The sequence below is a fragment of the Trichosurus vulpecula genome, chromosome 9 (assembly GCF_011100635.1).
Source record: "Trichosurus vulpecula isolate mTriVul1 chromosome 9, mTriVul1.pri, whole genome shotgun sequence".
Taxonomy (NCBI): domain Eukaryota; kingdom Metazoa; phylum Chordata; class Mammalia; order Diprotodontia; family Phalangeridae; genus Trichosurus; species Trichosurus vulpecula.
The window spans coordinates 45,097,015-45,115,625 of NC_050581.1; the positions used below are offsets into that span (position 1 = coordinate 45,097,015).

General features: G+C 40.3%; 1 protein-coding gene across 1 annotated transcript in view; it reads left to right on the plus strand.

Moving 5' to 3' along the window:
* Positions 1-17,196, plus strand: part of LOC118831889 (protein shisa-9-like) — a 43,857-nt gene extending 26,661 nt beyond the window's left edge. The window contains exon 2 of the mRNA XM_036739359.1: positions 16,719-17,196. Coding sequence (XP_036595254.1) covers positions 16,719-17,101 — 383 coding nt within the window. The 3' untranslated portion in view covers positions 17,102-17,196. The remainder of the gene's footprint in view (positions 1-16,718) is intronic.
* Positions 17,197-18,611: the final 1,415 nt, after the last annotated feature.

Here is an 18,611-nt window from a genome sequence, read left to right on the forward strand (position 1 = left end):
GCCCAATAAATGTTGGTTGAGTGCAATTGGATTGGTTTGGGTCGAATTGAATGTGCAAGGCACTATAGCCAGACAAGCCTGGATCCTCCTTCAAAATCAGAATTGACTGAGGAAAGAGACAAAGGACTGGGTTTTTCAAAAGACTCCCAAAAAAACTCAACTGTCACTATAATGTCAACAGCAGGACCTCTATGGTTTGGCGGACCTCCAGGAATAAAGGCAGAGTTCTAGGCAGCCTTGAAACTTCGGTGGAAACCTGAAGCCACAGTCATTTTCTATTACATTTGAATCTTTTGGGGACAAGTGTCAGGAACTCTCTTTAGAACCAAACTCTCTGGAACAGGATAAAAGGGAGACAAGAAGAATTCAGCCTCCTGGCTCACTTTTCCCAGTTTTTCTCCTGAAAAAGCTAAGAAAGCCTTTAGCACATGTGGGAATCCCTGCATGGCTGGCTGAGAGTTTTGCCTGATTAAGCGCAAGTTCAATTTCCCATTTTTATTTCACTGGCCGGGATCCAACCAAAAAGGGGGCTCATTCATCACAAAGGCAGGTCTTCTGGTTTCCTCCACAGGCTTCCTATTGCATTTGGAAGACTTGCAGTTCTTTTGACTTCCTAGTTTCTGTCTGCTGAGGATGCAAAACCCCAGGAACACTACCTGCCTTAAATCACGTTTCTAAAAAAGGACACACACAGTAAGAGAGAGAGAGAGAGAGAGAGAGAGAGAGAGAGAGAGAGAGAGAGAGAGAGAGAGAGAGAGAGAGAGGGAGAGAGAGAGAGAGAGAGAGAGAGGGAGAGAGAGAGAGACACAGAGACACAGAGAGAAACAGACACAGAGACAGAGACAGAGAGGCTGGGACATTTTTTGCCTTAGAACCTACTGGTCTAGTTCTTAATCGCCTATCCATAAAGTTGCAATGAAAAAAAAACCCACTCCCCAGAAAGGCTGCCTTTCCCTGGAGTGCCCTTATCACCTCTATGTGCAACTGAGATCAGAGGCCTTTTAGGAGGTATAAAAGAATTTTATTCACCTCAAGCCCTATGGCAGGAGAATGTTTTTTACTGTGTTACTTGTAAGCATTCACAGGCAAATGTTAACATGCTTTTCAGCAGCCTAAAGGCAACTCTCTTAAAATATCTACAAGTGCATCCAGAGCATCTAGAACTCTGACAGATTAGGATTTTGACGCTGTACCCCTTCCTCCCCCAAATAGGCACTCATACCTTTATCTTTTCAATTTCACTTGAGAAAAGAGGAAGAGGGAGTGTGAGGTTTACAATATATTTTGAGTTTCTTTGTTTATTAAGCTAGGGGAAAGGATTACTTCTGTCCCTCACCTCTTATTGTTTCCTCAGGATAACACCACACTTATTTGGGTAATTCAAGGCATAGAGCCCCCAGATTTGAACCTACATGGACTGTATTTGACCTTAGGTTTTGGCCCTGAAAGGCCAACATTTCTGCAACTGGCTATTAGTTTCACCCAGAGTTTACTCTGGGAAAATCACTGCATCTAGATTATATGTAGATTGTATCTCAGTCTCCATATATGTATCAGGTACAGTACAGCCTTTATTTTATCCCACATAAAATGGCAAGGATCAGGAATCCATTAAAATACTGAAAATGCTTAAAAAGACTCTCAATAGCCAATAAACAACTAACATAATTCTTTCCCTTCTCTATTGCGTCCCACATTTCACTATGGGTTCAAAGTTCTTTCAACCCAGGGAAACCCCTTAGTTTATATTTCCCTCAGAAGGGAACCAAGCTTGAGATTGCAGTAAGGCAACACCATGACACTCCAGTGAATCCTTCTACCCCAGAGAATCTTTTTACTCATGGACCATCCTGTAATTTGGATTTTCTGTCATAAGGAAAACATTCTTCAGAGCTTCTAGGTAAGCAACTCACTCCAACATCCACCCCCAACTCCATTGGATCTGCTCTGTAATAGCAGGAGGGTAGGGAGGAGTAAAGAGGTAGACCCTTTGCTCCTGAATGTGTGACGTTAGTCCCTTACTGTTTTTCCAATTTTGGGGCCATATAAACCAGTAATGTCAAATTGAAATAGATATAGGGGCCACTAATCCATACATAAGTATCTCTGTGGGCCACATATTGACTTAGTTTGAAAATGTGATATTATCTATATTTTATTGCATTTTTATTTATTTCCCAATTACACTTTAATCTGGTTCAAGCTGTGCTTGGGAGTGTTATGGGCTGCATGAAGCCTATGCCTGGACATGTGTTTAACATTTCTGATATACACTATCGTCTTCTCTCTCCAAGAGAAATACTGCTTGTGAAATTTGGGGTTGTTACAGAGGCAAAATCCATGGATGAAAAGAAGAGAAATTTCCCTTCTTTGACTAGATGACTAAATTCCAGAAAAATACTGCCTAGAAAAATCCCTTCCCTAATTAGGAACCAGGAACTGAAAAATATTGTCTTTGAATTCCCTTTTCAGATGACATGGATAGCAAATGTGACTACTATGTGCTTTTCCAGGTTACTCTACCAGCAGCACCAGATGCTGCCAGCTTTTCAGTTGGGAAAGTTCACTCTTAGGTCTCAGGTCTCTGACTTGTGAACAGAAAGGATAAAAAGAAAGCAAAAAGTGGTCAGGAACTTTCTTGATGGGTCATGGAGCTAAGTATAACCAGTTTCTCTGTGCTTTTACCCCATTGTATCTATTATTTCTGGGCTAGTGAGAGTTCCTTTATTTGCTTGTTGTTAATATTTGTTGATGAGATCCTAGAAGTTAAGAGCAACTTGGTATAATGCAAAAAGTGCTCTGTTTGCAATCAGAGGACCGGTTCTGCCACTTACTACCAGTGTGACCTTGTTTCTCCTATTAGATTGTAAACTCCTTGAGAGCAAGGACTGATTTTTGCCTTTCTTCATATTCTCATCACTTAGCGCAGTGCCTGGCACATATTAGATACTTAATAAATATTTATTGACTAATTCAGTGACCTATGCACTTAAGGTCTCAGTTTTCTCATCTGTAGAATGAGGAGGTGTTAAGGTCCCTGACATCTCTGGTTCTGGGATCCTACAAATAAGTTAAGGTCAAAACATCAGGAAAATGGATTGGGTGTGCAAAACTGGAATAGTCAAAGAAAGGGAGAAAGTTTGAAACCATGAGGCTTACTTTTAATGGTGGTCCCTTCTTGCTCCTGAAATGGACTGACTCACTTTTTTATATTAAAGATATTTTTAAGGATATGAACAGGCAATTTTCAGACAAAGAAATCAATGTGCCAGTTTCATAATAGTCATGAAAAAATGCTCTAAATCACTACTGATTAGAGAAATGCAAACTAAAACAACTCTGAGGTACCACCTCACACCTATCAGATTGCCTAATATAACAACAAAGGAAAATGTTAGATGTTGGAGGGGATGTCGGAAAACTGGGAGTCTAATAATGCACTGTTGGCAGAGTTGTGAACTGATCCAATCATTCTGGAGAGCAATTTGGAACTATGCCCAAAGGGCTATAAAACTGTGCATACCTTTCAATCCAACAATACCACTGCTAGGCCTATATCCCAAAGACATCCAAAAAAAAGGAAAAAGACCCATTTGTACAAAATATTTATAGCAACTTTTTTTGTGGTGACTAAGAATTGGAAATCAAAGGGATACCCATCAATTAGAAAATAGCTAAACAGGCTGTGGTATATGATTGTAACGGAATATTATGCTATAAGAAATGACAAACAGGATGATTTCAGAAAAACCTGGAAAGACTTACATGAACTGATGTACAGTGAAGTGAACAGAACCAGGAGAATATTGTATACAGTAAGAGCAATATTGTTTAATGAAGAACTGTGAATGATTTAGCTATGCTCAGCAATACAATGATACAAGACAATCCCAAAGGACTAATGATGAAGCATACTCTCCACCTCCAGAGAAAGAACTGATATTATTTGAATACAGACTAAAGCATGCTATTTTTTCCTTCCTTCCTTCCTTCCTTCCTTCCTTCCTTCCTTCCTTCCTTCCTTCCTTCCATCTATCCTTCCTTCCTTCCTTCCTTCCTTCCTTCCTTCCTTCCTTCCATCTTTCCTTCTTTCCTTCCTTCATTCCTTCCTTCCTTCCTTCCTCCCTTCTTTCCTTTCTTTCTTTCCTTCTTCCTTCCTTCCTTCCTTCCTTCCTTCCTTCCTTCTTTCCCTCCTTCCCTACTTCCCTCCCTCCCTCCTTCTTTCCCTCCTTCCTTCCTTCCCTCCTTCCTTCCTCCCTTCTTTCCTTCATTTCTTTCTTTCATTTTTTCTTTTATTTAATTATTTTTGTACAAAATGACAAATGTAGAAATGTTTTATATAATTGCACATGAATAACCTATATTCAATTGCTTGTTGTTTCAGAGAAGGAAGAAGGAAGGAAGGGGGGATAGAATTTGGAACTCAAAACTTTAAATAAAAAATATTTTTAAAAGATATTTTTCCAATTAATGAGCAATTTGTTCTTTTTCTCCTACCCCTGTCTTCCTCCCCCCCACCAAAAAAGAAAAAAAAAAAGCAAAGAAAAAAATCTTTGTAACAAACGTGTATGTCAGGTAAAACGAATTCCCATACTGGCCATGTCCAAAAATGGATTATCTTACTTTGAATTAGAACCTAGGCATCCCCTATCCACCTACTCTTTCTTTTCAACAGTCAGTGAAGGCAGCAAGTTCCAAGGAGAACAGACTTTGTCTGTTGTCAAGCAAATGAAGCTTTAATTTAAAGAGCAGTGCACTGCTTGCCTCTGGCTAGTCATAAAAGAGGGGAGAACAAGTTAGTGCTTAATTATCTAGCCCTGCCAAGTTGCCTGTTGTCCTCCTTATTCATCTCCTTCCTATCTCCTTTGAGCCCAGGTTGCAAGGGTATCTGGTTCCCTAGTGCCGTTTCAACACAATGGGTGTGTTAGAACAGCAAGTTGGGGTTGTAGGAGCTGTCTGGTCTGTATCCCTCAGGAATGAAGTGCTTGAGAACCAAAGCTGTACTCTTCCCTTGAAGAGCCCTAATTAGTCCTATGGCCAAGCCAGATCAGGGATCTTTTTGGAATTGTAGCAGCATTTTATTCACCTTGAACCCTATAATAGGAGGCTATTTTCCATTATGTTATTTATAAACAGTCACAGCCAAATGTTAACACAAGTTCCAGGAGTCTGTCGGCATTGAAAAGAAACAAATGCCTAAATATAGATCTCCCTTCAATGCCTTGCAAATAATCTCCCCATCCTACCTTTCTCTCCAAAAACCAAGTCAGGGCAGCCACTGAACAATCTCACCATAGTCTTTTGCTTTAAATAGCACTTTTCAGGAACACTTTTGGAAGGAAGGGTGACATTTTGGGAGATTCAGATTCCAATCCATTTGCCAAAGAATCAGGGAAAAGGTGAGAAGGAATGTGTGAATAAATAAAGAACTGGGCTTGGCTCCTCCTCATTTCTCTACCCCACTCTTGACTGCCATTCCTTCAACCAACCCTCCTTTGACATTGCAATATTTCAATAGAGCTGTCCCTCTGGTTTAGTGGTCTCTTCTGTGCAGAGACAGTGGTCAGTGGTGGTCAGGGGGCTGGACTTGGAGTCGGGAAATTCTTGGTTTGACTCTTGCCCCTAGTACATCTATTAGCTGTATGTCCGTGGGCAAGTTTCTTCTTTCATAAAGTGGGCATAATAATACCAGTGTCAATAACACCAATGCCTACTTCACCAGGTTGTTGTGAAGCTAAAATGAGATAATATATGTAGAAGGCTTTAAGAGCTTTGCAAAGTTATGCTTTGAAGGAAGCGCAGGATTCCATATGAATGTCAAGTATTATAATAAAATCAGATGTAGCTAGAGGGAGCAGGGGTCTGAGCATGGACAGCCCTAATCCTTTTCTGTGAGGGAACTCTGCTCTTCCCAGTGAAAACTGAGCCCTTGGCAAAGCCACTTAGGAGCCAGTCTGTGAAATCTTCTTGTAGAAACCAGAGCTACCTCCTTATTATAAGCTGTATCTCAGATAGTCCTAGAACAGAAATGCCATAGGAGTCCCTTAGTGGTTTGACAAATTGATGCACTTTACAAAAGAAAGAAGGAAAGTAAGATTGGCTTTATGATTCCCCCCACCACCGCTGCCCCCACCCAGTGATAGTTTGATTAAGCTAGAGGGAATGTCTGGCCCTGACATCTTGACATTTCTCCAGGAAGAGACCATATTTACTTGTGTAAGCTTTTCTGCAAAAAGGGCTTTCTGCACATGGCGCCATGCCAAAGCTAATGTGACCTCAGGATACATATGTAGAAGTGTGGTGTCTATAACGAGGAAACTGAGTAATAATATTAATTGCCTACTAATTGCAAGGCACTGTGTTAAGCTCCAAGGATAAAGTAACATTAATCACTGCCAGCCCTCAAGGTGCTTATATTCTACTGGGGCAGGCAGGATTTATGGAGGAGGTGGGGAAGGAAGGAGGAATATAATATGTACAAATAAATATGAATAAATAATATGAAATTATAAAGTAATCTAAAACTAGAGAGACTATTAAATGGTGGGGAGCAGGGGAAATGGAAGCAGGAGATTGCACCTGGGCTAGGCTTTGAGGAAGCTAGAGATTCTATTCAGCATGAGGAAAGAGTGCATTCCAAACAGAGGGGACCAGCTGTGTAAAGGTATAGAGGACATAGATGGAGAAAAGCTAGATTGACTGGAATGGAGAGTGCATGAAAAGGAATATCACTGAATACTTTCTAGTGTTTACTGGAAAGGTAGATAGATAGTGACTAGATTATGGAGGATTTTAAGTGCCAGGCTAAGGATTTCCAATGTGATGTTAAATAATATTGGTGACAGTGGGTATTCTCATTTTCCACCTGATCCTACTGAATTAGAAAAAAAAACAGTAATGAAATTCATTTGAAAGAATAAAAAGTCAAGTATATCAAAGAATTCATGAAAAAATGTAAAGGAAGGAAGTTTAACAGTGCGAGATCTTAAACTGTATTATGAGGCGGTAATCATCAAAACTATCTGGTATTGGTTAAGAAATATAAAGGCAGATCAATGGAACAGAGTAGACATACAATTTACAGCAGCAAATAAATATAGGAACCTTGTATTTGACAAGTGTAAAGACTTAAGTTTTGGGGATAAGAATTCATTATTTGGTAAAAATTGTTGGGAAGACTGGAAAGCAATCTGAAAGAAATTGAGCATAGATCAATATCTTACACCATTTGCCAAGATAAGAACAAAATGGATACATGACCTAGATATAAAGAGATATTACAAGAAGATTTGAGGAACATGGAATATAATACCTATTGGACTTATGGATAAGCAAACAATTTATGAATACACGAGAGAGAGAGAGAGCAGTATGAGGTGTAAAATGAATAATTTTGATTCCATTAAATTAAAAATGTTTTCTAGAAATAAAACAAATATAGCCAAGATCAGAAGCAAAGCAGAAAACTGGGGGAAAAATTTATAGGCAGATTTTCATATAAAGGTCTCATCTCTCAGATATATGAAGAACTCTGTCAAAGCTGTAAGAATATGAGTTGTATAGCACCGGCCCTGGAGTCAGGAGGACCTGAGTTCAAATGCGGCTTCAGATACTTGACACATGTACTAGCTGTGTGACCTTGGGCAAAGCACTTAACCCCAATTGCCCTGCCTATCCCCTGCAAAAAAAAGGATACAAGTCATTGCCCAATTGATAAATGGTTGAAGGATATGAACAGGCAGCTTTCCTATGGAGAAATCAAACCAATATATAGTCATATGAAAAATTGCTCTAAATTATTTTTGATTAGAGAAATACAAATTAAAACAATCTTGAGATATTTTATACCTATCAGATTGGCTAAAATGATAGGAGAATGAGACAAATATTGGAAGGGATGTGGGAAAATTGGCATTCTAATTCACTGTTGGTGGATCTGTGAGCTCTTCTAGCCATTTTGAAGAGTAACCCGGAATTATGCCCAAAGAGTTACCTTTTGATCCAGCAATACCACCACTAGGTCTGTTTCTCAAGATGACCATGGAAAAGGGAAAAGAAGCTATATGTTCTAAAACCTTTATAGCAACTCTCTTTGTGGAGACAAGGAATTGGAAATGGAGGGGATACCCATCAAATTGGGAATGGCCGAACAAGTTGTGGTACTATAAGAAATGATGAGTTCAGTGATCTTAGAAAAAAATGGCTAGACTTGCAAAAATAATTAAGAATGATGTAAGCAGAACCAAGAGAACCTTGTAGTATACAGTAATACCAATATGGTCTTGAGAACAACTTTGGGTGACTAAGTAATTTTGAGTGTTTGACTATTATAAGTACCTAAATTAGCTACAAAAGACATATGAAGGAAGAAGCTGTCTGCATCCAGAGAAAAATGATAAATAGAAGTATGTGTAGAGTGGTTTTACATACACACACATACAAATACACATATATACATACAAACATACATGCATACACATACACACTCATATACATATTTGTGCCTCATAGTACCCACCTTGGGAGAGGACACAGAATAAAAAAGTTTAAAAATGAGCATATGGAGGGAAGGAGTGTGGAAAAAGCACACAGGCCTCTTCTATTTGCCCCTTTAAACTATGTACTGGATTGTAGAGGGCAAAGTTAGCATAGGCAAGTGAAGAATACACTATTTCGTTTAGAATGACCAAATAAATGAATGAATAAACTCTAAATTTTTTTTAATAAAGCGCTTGACGAGAGCCTTGTACCCATCGTGGCCCACCTGTTTGTGTGAACTCAAACAAATCTCACCCTGATTATTTGGTCATTATCAGTAAAATGGGGCTGGGTTGGGTGGTGAACCAGGTGATCAAGGCCTCTTCTAGCTGTGATACTTTATCTTTAAATTTGTGATAGAATAGAAAAGGGATTTGAAACTATTTCATATGAGCATCAATTGAAGGAACTCTAGGGTCACTTGACTGGAGAAAAGAATAATTTAGGGGAGACATGCTAGAATTGTAAATATAGAATTGTAAAAGATTCTTTGCAAGCTTTGAAGGACTGCCAAATGGAAGAAAGAGTAGACTCGCTTGGCCCTAGAGAATAAAACTAGGACCACTGAGTGTAAGTTACAGGAAAGGTCCATAGAACGAAAAATAATTAGAATTGTCCAAAAAGACATAAAGAAAATTCTGTCACTGAAGGCCTTTGAGTTGTACAACGGATAGAGGATTGGATTTGGAGTCAGAGGACTTGGGTTCCAAATTTTGGCTCTGCCACTTACTAGCTATGTTACTTTGAACAAGTCAACCTCTCTCTGCCTCAGTTTCCTCAGCTGTAAAATGAGAGTGTTGCACAAGAGGATTCTCCTAGCTCCAAATCTATTACCCTATAATCTAGAGAGGGTGGTAATAGGGATATTTTAGAGGGAATTCATGCTCTTAAGTATGGTTTAGAATACATGATTTCTGATGTCCATTGTATATATAGTGTGGGATGGATGGAGCAGCAGAAGAGTATGTACATAGGCTGCAGTTATTTTTTTGCTTCTATAACTTCTTACCAACCAACATGCCCTGGCCCCATGTCTTGGGTCAAACCATCGATAAAGGTGAGAATGTTCTGAAAGCTTATTCTATAGAAAAAGCCAAAGAGTCAGGGGCAGAGGCGAATTGGGATATAAGTAGCGGAAAGGTTTGGTCCAGGAAAAAGCAGAAAAATGATAAGCATGAAAGGAGTCTCTTTTTGCATCTGCACCTGTCTTTGACCTAATTTTGCCATGAGGACGAATAAATACTGAGAAGTGGTCTAGCCACCATCATGTCCCTTTTTACCCAGGTGAGAGTAGGTTAAAGTTAGCATTCAATATAAATGCAACAGATTATCATATTATTCTTTTGTATGCTTGTGGGGGTGGGGGAAGTATGTTATGTATGGAAATATGGAAAGGGTAGAAATGAAATATAGAGGTCTTCTTTTTAGAATTGATAGTACCCAGCTCTTTCTCTCCCACCTTTGGCCCCTCTGACTTGCTGCCTTCTAAGAATAAGGCTGAGAAAACACCATTTTCTATTTCCAAGAGGGCAGCTCTGCCCCTTCACAGACAGTGCTGGAAACATTAAGTCCAACAAAAATGAGCTTTAAAATAGTAATATATTTTAGTTGTGCCTGAGAAGAGCACAGGCACCAGTCTCACATGGTGATTATAAATGGAGACAAATAAGACATAATGAGAGTTGAGAGGGATGGGCATATTTGGGAAAGGGCTAGGGAAGTTAATGAATGGGATTCCATCCCCTAAGACAGATAAATGAGGCAATAAGTAGCAGATAGAAAGCCAGTCAAGGAGGCCTGGCTTCAGGTCCTAGCTCTGATACATCCTGAGTGCAGAACGCCGGGCAAGACATTTAATCTATCAGGGCTCTATATGTAACATTTCATGTTTATCAGTTGCAGAAGTGATGTCAATCCACATTGGTAGAGAATGTTTCCTCACCCAAAAATTCTACATACCAATGAAATCACAGTTCTAGAGATTCCTGGGAGGAATCCAAGCATCCTTCCCATATGATGGTTGAAAATTCAGGCAAATGAGACATGGTGAGTGAACACTGAGACATGGGAGTATTTGGGTTGGGGGAGTTAACTCATGGAATAGAATTCTATCACCTAAGACAGATAAATGTGACTCTCAAAGACAGTGAACCATAAGTGTCATTACTTAATGATAGGTTTATCTTGAGGAAAACCACATGAACTTGGCCTTGTGCCTCCAAGGCGCATCTTATTTTGAAAACTGGTTATTACCTTGGCATTCTCCATTTTAATGAAAGTGTCACTAAATTCCTTTCTGCACCTGTATGTTACAGCAAGTACTGTGTTGCTAATTAAAGGAGAGACAGATGGTGGCAGGTACAGTTTAATTTTACAACACTGACTCCTTCAAGGCAATTAGACTCATCCAAGAGAAACCTTTTTTTTTCCTTTCCCCACTTGTTTAAACCAAGAAAGATCTGACCTAGGAAGCCTACTGCTCTTAAAAGGGCATGAGCACCTATTACTTGTCTAATCTTGTCAATTGTCTGCCCAAGAGGCACCCTGAGCTGATTAGGTTAATGAATTCATTAATGGTTCTTAATAGGCCCTTCAATGAATTTCTCATTTCCCTCACTGGGAACTTCTTAATAGACTTAGACAGAATAACACCACAAGGAGCCAGAATAGCCTTTGGACTGGATTCCCTGAAACTAGGCCGACAGCCAAGGTTTAAAGTCTCCTTTCTTCTCCAGGGAGGATACTTTGAATAGCTTCAGCTCAACAAATAAAGTAAAATCTCTGCTCATGGGGTGCCTGAGGAATGGGGACGAAGAGGAACAATTCTGGTGAATTTCCTTTTCTGGTGAATTCAGGGTTAATTAAAAACTCTTTTTTGTTTCAACTCTTGTTGGAAGTCTTTATAGAACCACTAAGTTTACTATTTTTGCCATAAAATAATAACTGACATTTATATTAGTTCTTTAAGTTATTGCAATATGTGTATAATGTATATGTACACATATACATATACGTGTCTATATATGTATATGTATATATATACCCACATGCATATATTTTCATTTGATTTTCATCATTATGAATAAGATATATCACAATCCTAGATGGTAGATGCAGAAGATTAAGTTATTAGATTGAATATGAAAATAAAAAAAATTAGAACATACCGTAAAAGTTGGATCAGGGAATAAAACCTAGGTTATTTACTTCTCTTTAATATCAGATGGGAATTAAAGGTAGGGAGAGGAACAGGATGGCAGTAGGGGATCATGGTTAATTAAGATTTTACTGCATATTGGAGGGGAAGAAAGATTGTATTAAACCCCTCTTGGAGTGTGGCACTTTGCTGACCATTGTCCTGAGTCAGAACACTGTGGTAGTCACCATGGACTTTACAATCTATAGGGGAGAGAAAGGGGACAGGGAGGGAGGAAGAGGGAAAACAAGAAAGTAAGGGAGAGATCAGACAATTGAAGAGTGTGTGTGTGTGTGTGTGTGTGTATACATACATACATATATATGTTGTACATCTTGAAATTCACTGTAAAGCTGTAATGATCGACTTCAATGACATAAAATTATAGATTTATTTAGAGCTGGAAGGCAACTACTTTGGAAGACATCTGTTCTGACCCTCTCTTACTTCAGATGAGGAAACTGAGGGCCCTAGTGGTTACCTAGCTTGCCTAAAGTTACAACAGTGGCAGAGCAGAGATTTGAACTGGGTCTTCTAATTCTAAACCTTCTACCCCTTTTGGATATACCATGCTGCCTCCTAAAATAATCACTGATGTTACTAAAGAATCATAATAAGACAAAAGGAGCTTTTTATGAAAGAATTGTCACCTTAACAAATGCCTGTTGATTGACTATTATACATACATACACACACCCCTGCTTTATGGCTGATGTCCTGATCCTGTTCTCCGTTACTACTGCCCAAACATTCACTCTTTCTGTGTGTAACAGTGGCCGTAGTATAAAGGAACGAACACTTAACAGATTCAGAAGATCTCAGTTCTGATCCCAGCTTTGCCACTAAATAGGAAGTTACTTTTCCACTCTGGGACAGAGTAGAAAATATTATGCTCCCTCTAGGATAATGTCTGAGACCCTTTCTAGATCTAAAAGGTCTATGAATTGACAGTCACCAGATGAAAGCACCCTACACTCAACCCCAAATCAAGCCCTAGAGGTAAATTCTGCCTTAACTCAGCCCCCCGCCCTTTTGGAAGACCAATTGCAGGGAGGACTTTTTGCACTTATCTGTGCGGTTTGTGGGAGGTGACACACATCGTGTGTGTGTGTGTGTGTGTGTGTGTGTGTGTGTGTGTTCTTCATATAGTCAAAGTGCATTTGGCAAAGGCAGTGGTAGGTTAGGAGGGATCCAGGGAGACCACTCTGGAGGCCAAGAAATGGACTGGAATGGGGGTAAGGTAGGGTGTGCATATGTGCTCTGATGATTTCACTCACTGCGGGCTTCTATTCCCATCTGTCTTCATGGAGTAGCAGCTGGATGCCTCAGAAGCTGTTTCCCCTTTAGGATTTCCTGAATATGCAACATCTTTTCCAGCTGCTGAGAATTAGGAGCTGCTCGTACCTGGTGTAATAAGCAATTTGTTTAATTTGGTAGAAAAGGGAATGGTTCAGGCATTGCCTTCCCCCCTTTTTCTCCCCCTGAGAAAATGTCTGACTGATAAATGGTTCTGAAGGGACAGAGAGAGAGAGAGAGAGAGAGAGAGAGAGAGAGAGAGAGAGAGAGAGAGAGAGACAGAGAGAGACAGAGAGAGACAGAGAGAGACAGAGAGACAGAGATAGAGAGGGACAGAGAGACAGAGACAGAGAGACAGACAGAGAGACAGAGACACACACATAGAGAGATAGAGAGACAGAGACAGAGAGAGAGACAGAGAAGAGAGGGAGAAAGAGACAGACACAGAAATTTATTTCAGGTCATGGCAAGGAGCAGTCTGGTGCTATGGCTAAGGAGAGGAGGCAGCTCAGGATTGGCTGAGAGGAGGAAAGCTAGTTTATGTGTTGCCCTTCTCAGGAAGAAGTGCATCAGGTATAAGGGAAAGACAATCACCATGGATAAAACCCTGGAGCACAACTGGAGAAGCATGTTGGATCCACTCATATTTCTGCTTCAAATCTTTCCATAGTTTGTACCTGTGAAAATCAAATCGATGGGATACTGTGGAATCACTGCTGCAGTCACACAATGATAGGGGCTCAAGCATTAGAGCATACTTTGTAGAAGGGTGTGTTGGTAAGCAACATGGGTTCTTAGCACTCAGTTCAACCAAGTGCCCTTGAAGAGTTTGGCTTTTGTTTCCTTTGATTAATTCAGTGTATTTCATTGAGTCTTACTAGGTGCTAAGCCCCAGGCCCAAACCCCTATTAGGTGCTAAACCTATATGGGTGTGAAGCTCCCAGGGTATGAAGGGGAGGTGCTAACTCAAGAGCTAATCATAGCAGCCTAAGTTCTTGTCATTCAGATGACGTTTGATGATGTCTAAAACGTCATAAGAAGAGAAGACAGAGTTATTTGCACAGGGCTCTCACTCTTGGTGGCAAGGAGACTCTGGGCAGCTGTAGCTAAGAGCCCTCCAGCTAGTAAACCCAGATGTTGGGACTTTGTTAAATTCCAGTAACTATGAATTGGGATTTGAATCAGACAAGGTCTGTCTGTCGATGTTTGTAGTTTGTTTGTATTTTGCTCTGAAGTTCAGGGTGCTGGCTTTTTCCCCTGAACTAAGTGAATGATATTTGTATGCTGAATTAAAGTAAGCTTGTCAACCCCTTAATGTTGCTTTCCCTAGTAAAGCAGATCAAAAGAACCTGGGCTTTTGCAGCATGCTGGTAGCATTCTTGTTGTTGGGCTTGTGTTGGTCTTTCACCCCCACAACAGCTGCTAGCCAGATTGTTGAAACAAATGGGCAGAGTATAGCGGAGAAGGTATTGAAATTCAAATCAGGAGAGATCTGGGATCAAAGCCTCCTACTGACACCATGAGGTAACTAAAACTCTCTGACTTTATGTTCCAATCTGTAAAATGGGCATAATAATACCTGCAGCACTTCCCTCATATGGTTATTGTGAAGATCCACTGTGATTACATAAAAATATATGTTTATTTGGATATGTACATATATGATATAGATATAAATGATATATATGTTGGTGTATATTGATATTGATACATATCAATATATATTGGTCTATTGATTGTATATCTGATATACAGGGATATATATGATAGATGTAGATATATAAACATATATAGGATATATACACATGCTTATATATGTATATACATATGTACACATAGACACATCATATATAGTGACACATATACATGTGTTTCTAGGGTAGCTGTTGAGAAACCAAGTTGGTGGGGAGGGGTCCAAACGTCAGAGTTTCTCGGACCTCTTGCTCTCCCTCTTGGAGTGGACCTCCCTGTCACTGAAGTTTACTGTGCCCTATTCCTGGAATGCATAGATCCCACACCCATAACTCTTAGTTTCTTTGGAGTCCTTCAAGACAAAGACAGTTAAATCCCACCTTCTATGATGGGGCTTTCCCAGTCTCCCTATCTGCTAATGCCTTTTCCTTCTACCTTTACCTATTCTGTGCGTGTGTGCGTGTGTGTGTGTGTGTGTGTGTGTATGTGGGTATGTGTGTGTGTGTGTGTGTGTGTGTGTGTGTGTATATATATATATATATTTAGAGAGAGAGAGAGAGAGAGACAGAGACAGAGAGAGACAGAGAGAGAATATCATAGAGATATATCTATCACTATTTATCTATCTGGACCATAATATCTATCTAAAAGTATGTATGTATATGTGTAATATATATATATATATATATATATATACATATATATGTAATATGTATATATATACTTATATCCTAGTTACATGTTTTCTCCATCATTAGAATATACATTTCTTTTGGGGATGGACTGGTTTATGCCTTTGTATGTACTTCTAAGCACAATGCCTGGCTTGTTGACTTTGACTGACTATAAGTAAAACTACATGTTCTCTCACCTATTAGAATGTAAGCTCCCTGTGGACAGGGGTTGTCTGATACTTTGCTATACATCTCCAAACACAATGCTTGGTTTGTTGACTGAATGACTGTAAACCAACCCCACCTACTTCTCTGTCACCTAGGTAAAAACAAATCCTTGTTCTAGGGCCTTACTGCATTCTAGAGTTGTTGCTCTATGGCCTTTTGTTGATGACAATCCTCAAATGGTGTTTTATCACCTTTTTGTATGTCATTATGTGAGAAATCAATAGATCTGGGTTCTAGTACTGACTTTGTCAGAAAACACTTATGTTACTATGGTTCAGTCACTTCTTCCTGAGTTTCAGTTTCTTCATCTACAAAATAGAGATGCTCATGACAATGTCTCCATGGCTCTTTATCAAGCCTCATCATAGTTATAAGATGCTAGACTGTTTTTCATTCAAGTGTAAGATATAATTCTTTAACCAAGCAGTAATTTGGGTGAAGCTGTTGGACACCAAAGGGTCTTCAGTTCCATCCAGCTCCCTCTGGTCTTGCTAAATGAAACTTCAGGAGTTTAGTCTGCTTTCCCTGCTGCTAGCCTCCAGGGGCATTATGGGAGTTGAAAGTCATTTACTCACCCTAACCCAAACATCAGATGGGCCTTTAGGAGTTGCCCTGGTGCAGGGAAAGCAAAGACATTTAAAGGGATCTATCTGATCTGATGGACTCTTGCTGTGTTGGCTGGGTGTATGCACTTTGTTCATGCCTGCTTAATGTTTGAGTTGAGGTGAATAAGTTACTTTCAACTCCCATTATGCCTCAGGTGTCAGGTACTAGGACAAAACTATGGAGATTCATTTAGCAAGACTAGAGAGTTCATTCTGCATTCTTGCAGCAGCACCCAAATCAATACTTTCCCTGAATAACAATTTTAGACCTGTCCTATTAGGGCTCTGGCTATGTTTGAGAAAGAACCATGACCTCGTTCCCAAGCCCTGGTTGGTTTTCTAATGTGTGTCTTGTCTTGAATTTCTTAATTTCTGTGTTGCAGGTTGGTTTCTCTGCCAGTTTCATTAACTGCTTCTTTTCTTTTTTCTCTTTTTTCTCTCTTCCCTTCCACCCCTCCCTTTCCCGGCCCATCCTTCTGGCTTATGCAGCTGACAAGGTCAATGATGACTTCTACTCCAAACGACGACACCTGGCTGAGTTGGCAGCCAAGGGAAGCCTACCACTTCATCCAGTGCGGGTGGAGGAGGATCCACCAAGGGCTTTTAGTCCTGAGCATGGCCCTGCCAAGCAGAATGGACAAAAGTCCCGGGTCAACAAACTCCACACACACCCCTTGGCCTACAATTCTACCACCAACTTCAAGAGCTGGGACCCCAATGAACCATCCCTCCGGCGTCAGGCCTATGGCAACAAGGGCAAGCATGGTACAGCAGAACCAACCTCCAGTGAGCCACTGGCAACGAGGAGCCAGCACTTTGTGCCCTCACAGCCATACTTCATCACCAACAGCAAAACGGAGGTGACTGTCTGAAATTTGCATTGCAGGGAGTGTCCTGGAGAGCACACTCAACTGAGAGAGGCAAAAAAGCAAAATCTAAAGAACCGCTCCCCTCCCACCTTCCTCCACGCACCCTCACACACAACATTTACAATCAAAACTGACAACCCACTGACTGATGACTTGGAAACTTGCTTCTCCTGGGTTACAACTGGCATGCAGTCAATGAGCAGCTGAGGAAAACCAAGACAGGGGCATTTAGCAATACATCGAAAGAGAAATTGAGAAATTCCATGTGGATTTCACAACCTAGGCAGTGGCAAACTCACAAGCCCGACCCGTGTGACATTTTTTTCTTCTTTTTTTAACTTGAAATTGGAATTTTTGATGAGAAGTAGCACAATCCAGACTTTCCATCCATGTAAACCATTTGCTACAAGCTATCTGATCCTGCTTGTGAGAGTAAAAGAGGAAAAAAAAACAGAGAGAGAGAGAGAGAGAGAGAGAGAGCGAGCACTGGATCACTCTCATGTAGGGCAGAGGAGAAAATAGATAACAATGCATTGTTTCAGCCAGGAATTTTACATCAAGGATCTAAGTTGTTGGCCAATCCTAATAACTGATGATCAGGACACACGTACCTGTGACAAGCCCAGGGCAAAGGAACTCAGCCCCAGCCCTCACGCTTACTATACTTTCATATCATCACTGTTGGAAGCAAAAAACAAACAGACCCTGAACCCACCAATTGCTAATGAAAAGGAAAAGAAAAAGAAAAAAGAGACTATTTCCTGTGATATCCATAAAAACTGTTGCAACTCAAGTAAAAGGGTGAACTGATGGGCAGGGGGGACAGTGGTTTAGAGAGTACTCAACATTTTTTTTTAAATCTCTATATAAAACTGCAAAGAAAAAACATCTACCTTTTCCTTCCACAATCTCCAAAATAAGAAAGACTTTGACACTTAAAAACAAATAAATAGCAAACCAATCAACAAAAGGACAGGTTTATAGGAGGGGGCAAAGGGGAGTAGCTGCCACTCCACCCTGGGTTTATGCCCCCCACTTTGAAAAGGCTGTCTTCTCCCAAGAACAGAATCGAGTCTCACTTAACTGTCTGTTTCTGACTTCCCTTCACCATAAGCGTGCTGCTGAACTCCAACTGCTTTGGACTGAAAATGACTTAAGCGTGGGTGGTGCCTTCAATGTGTCACTGGTGTTCAATGACAGTCTTGTTTTCCAAGTGCAACCTGTGTTCCTTTAGGCTTATTTCCTTCTGTTTTACTCAAGTAGTAGAAGTTGTTTTCATACCTCCTTTTGTTAACAAGTCCTGTTCCATCCCTTCCCCCTCCTCCCTCACCATTCCCTTCCCCCCATCCACCAAGTGGCTGCAATGCTAGGGGTATGTAGGTAAGAAGACAGCCTCTCCATGCTTCCCACCCAACAACCCTCAAGCCCTATGTGCTGTTGTTACTCATTCTCTTCCCAGAGTTCTTCTGGACCACACTTTCCTCAGTGGGAATTCCCAAATTTGTTCATCAGA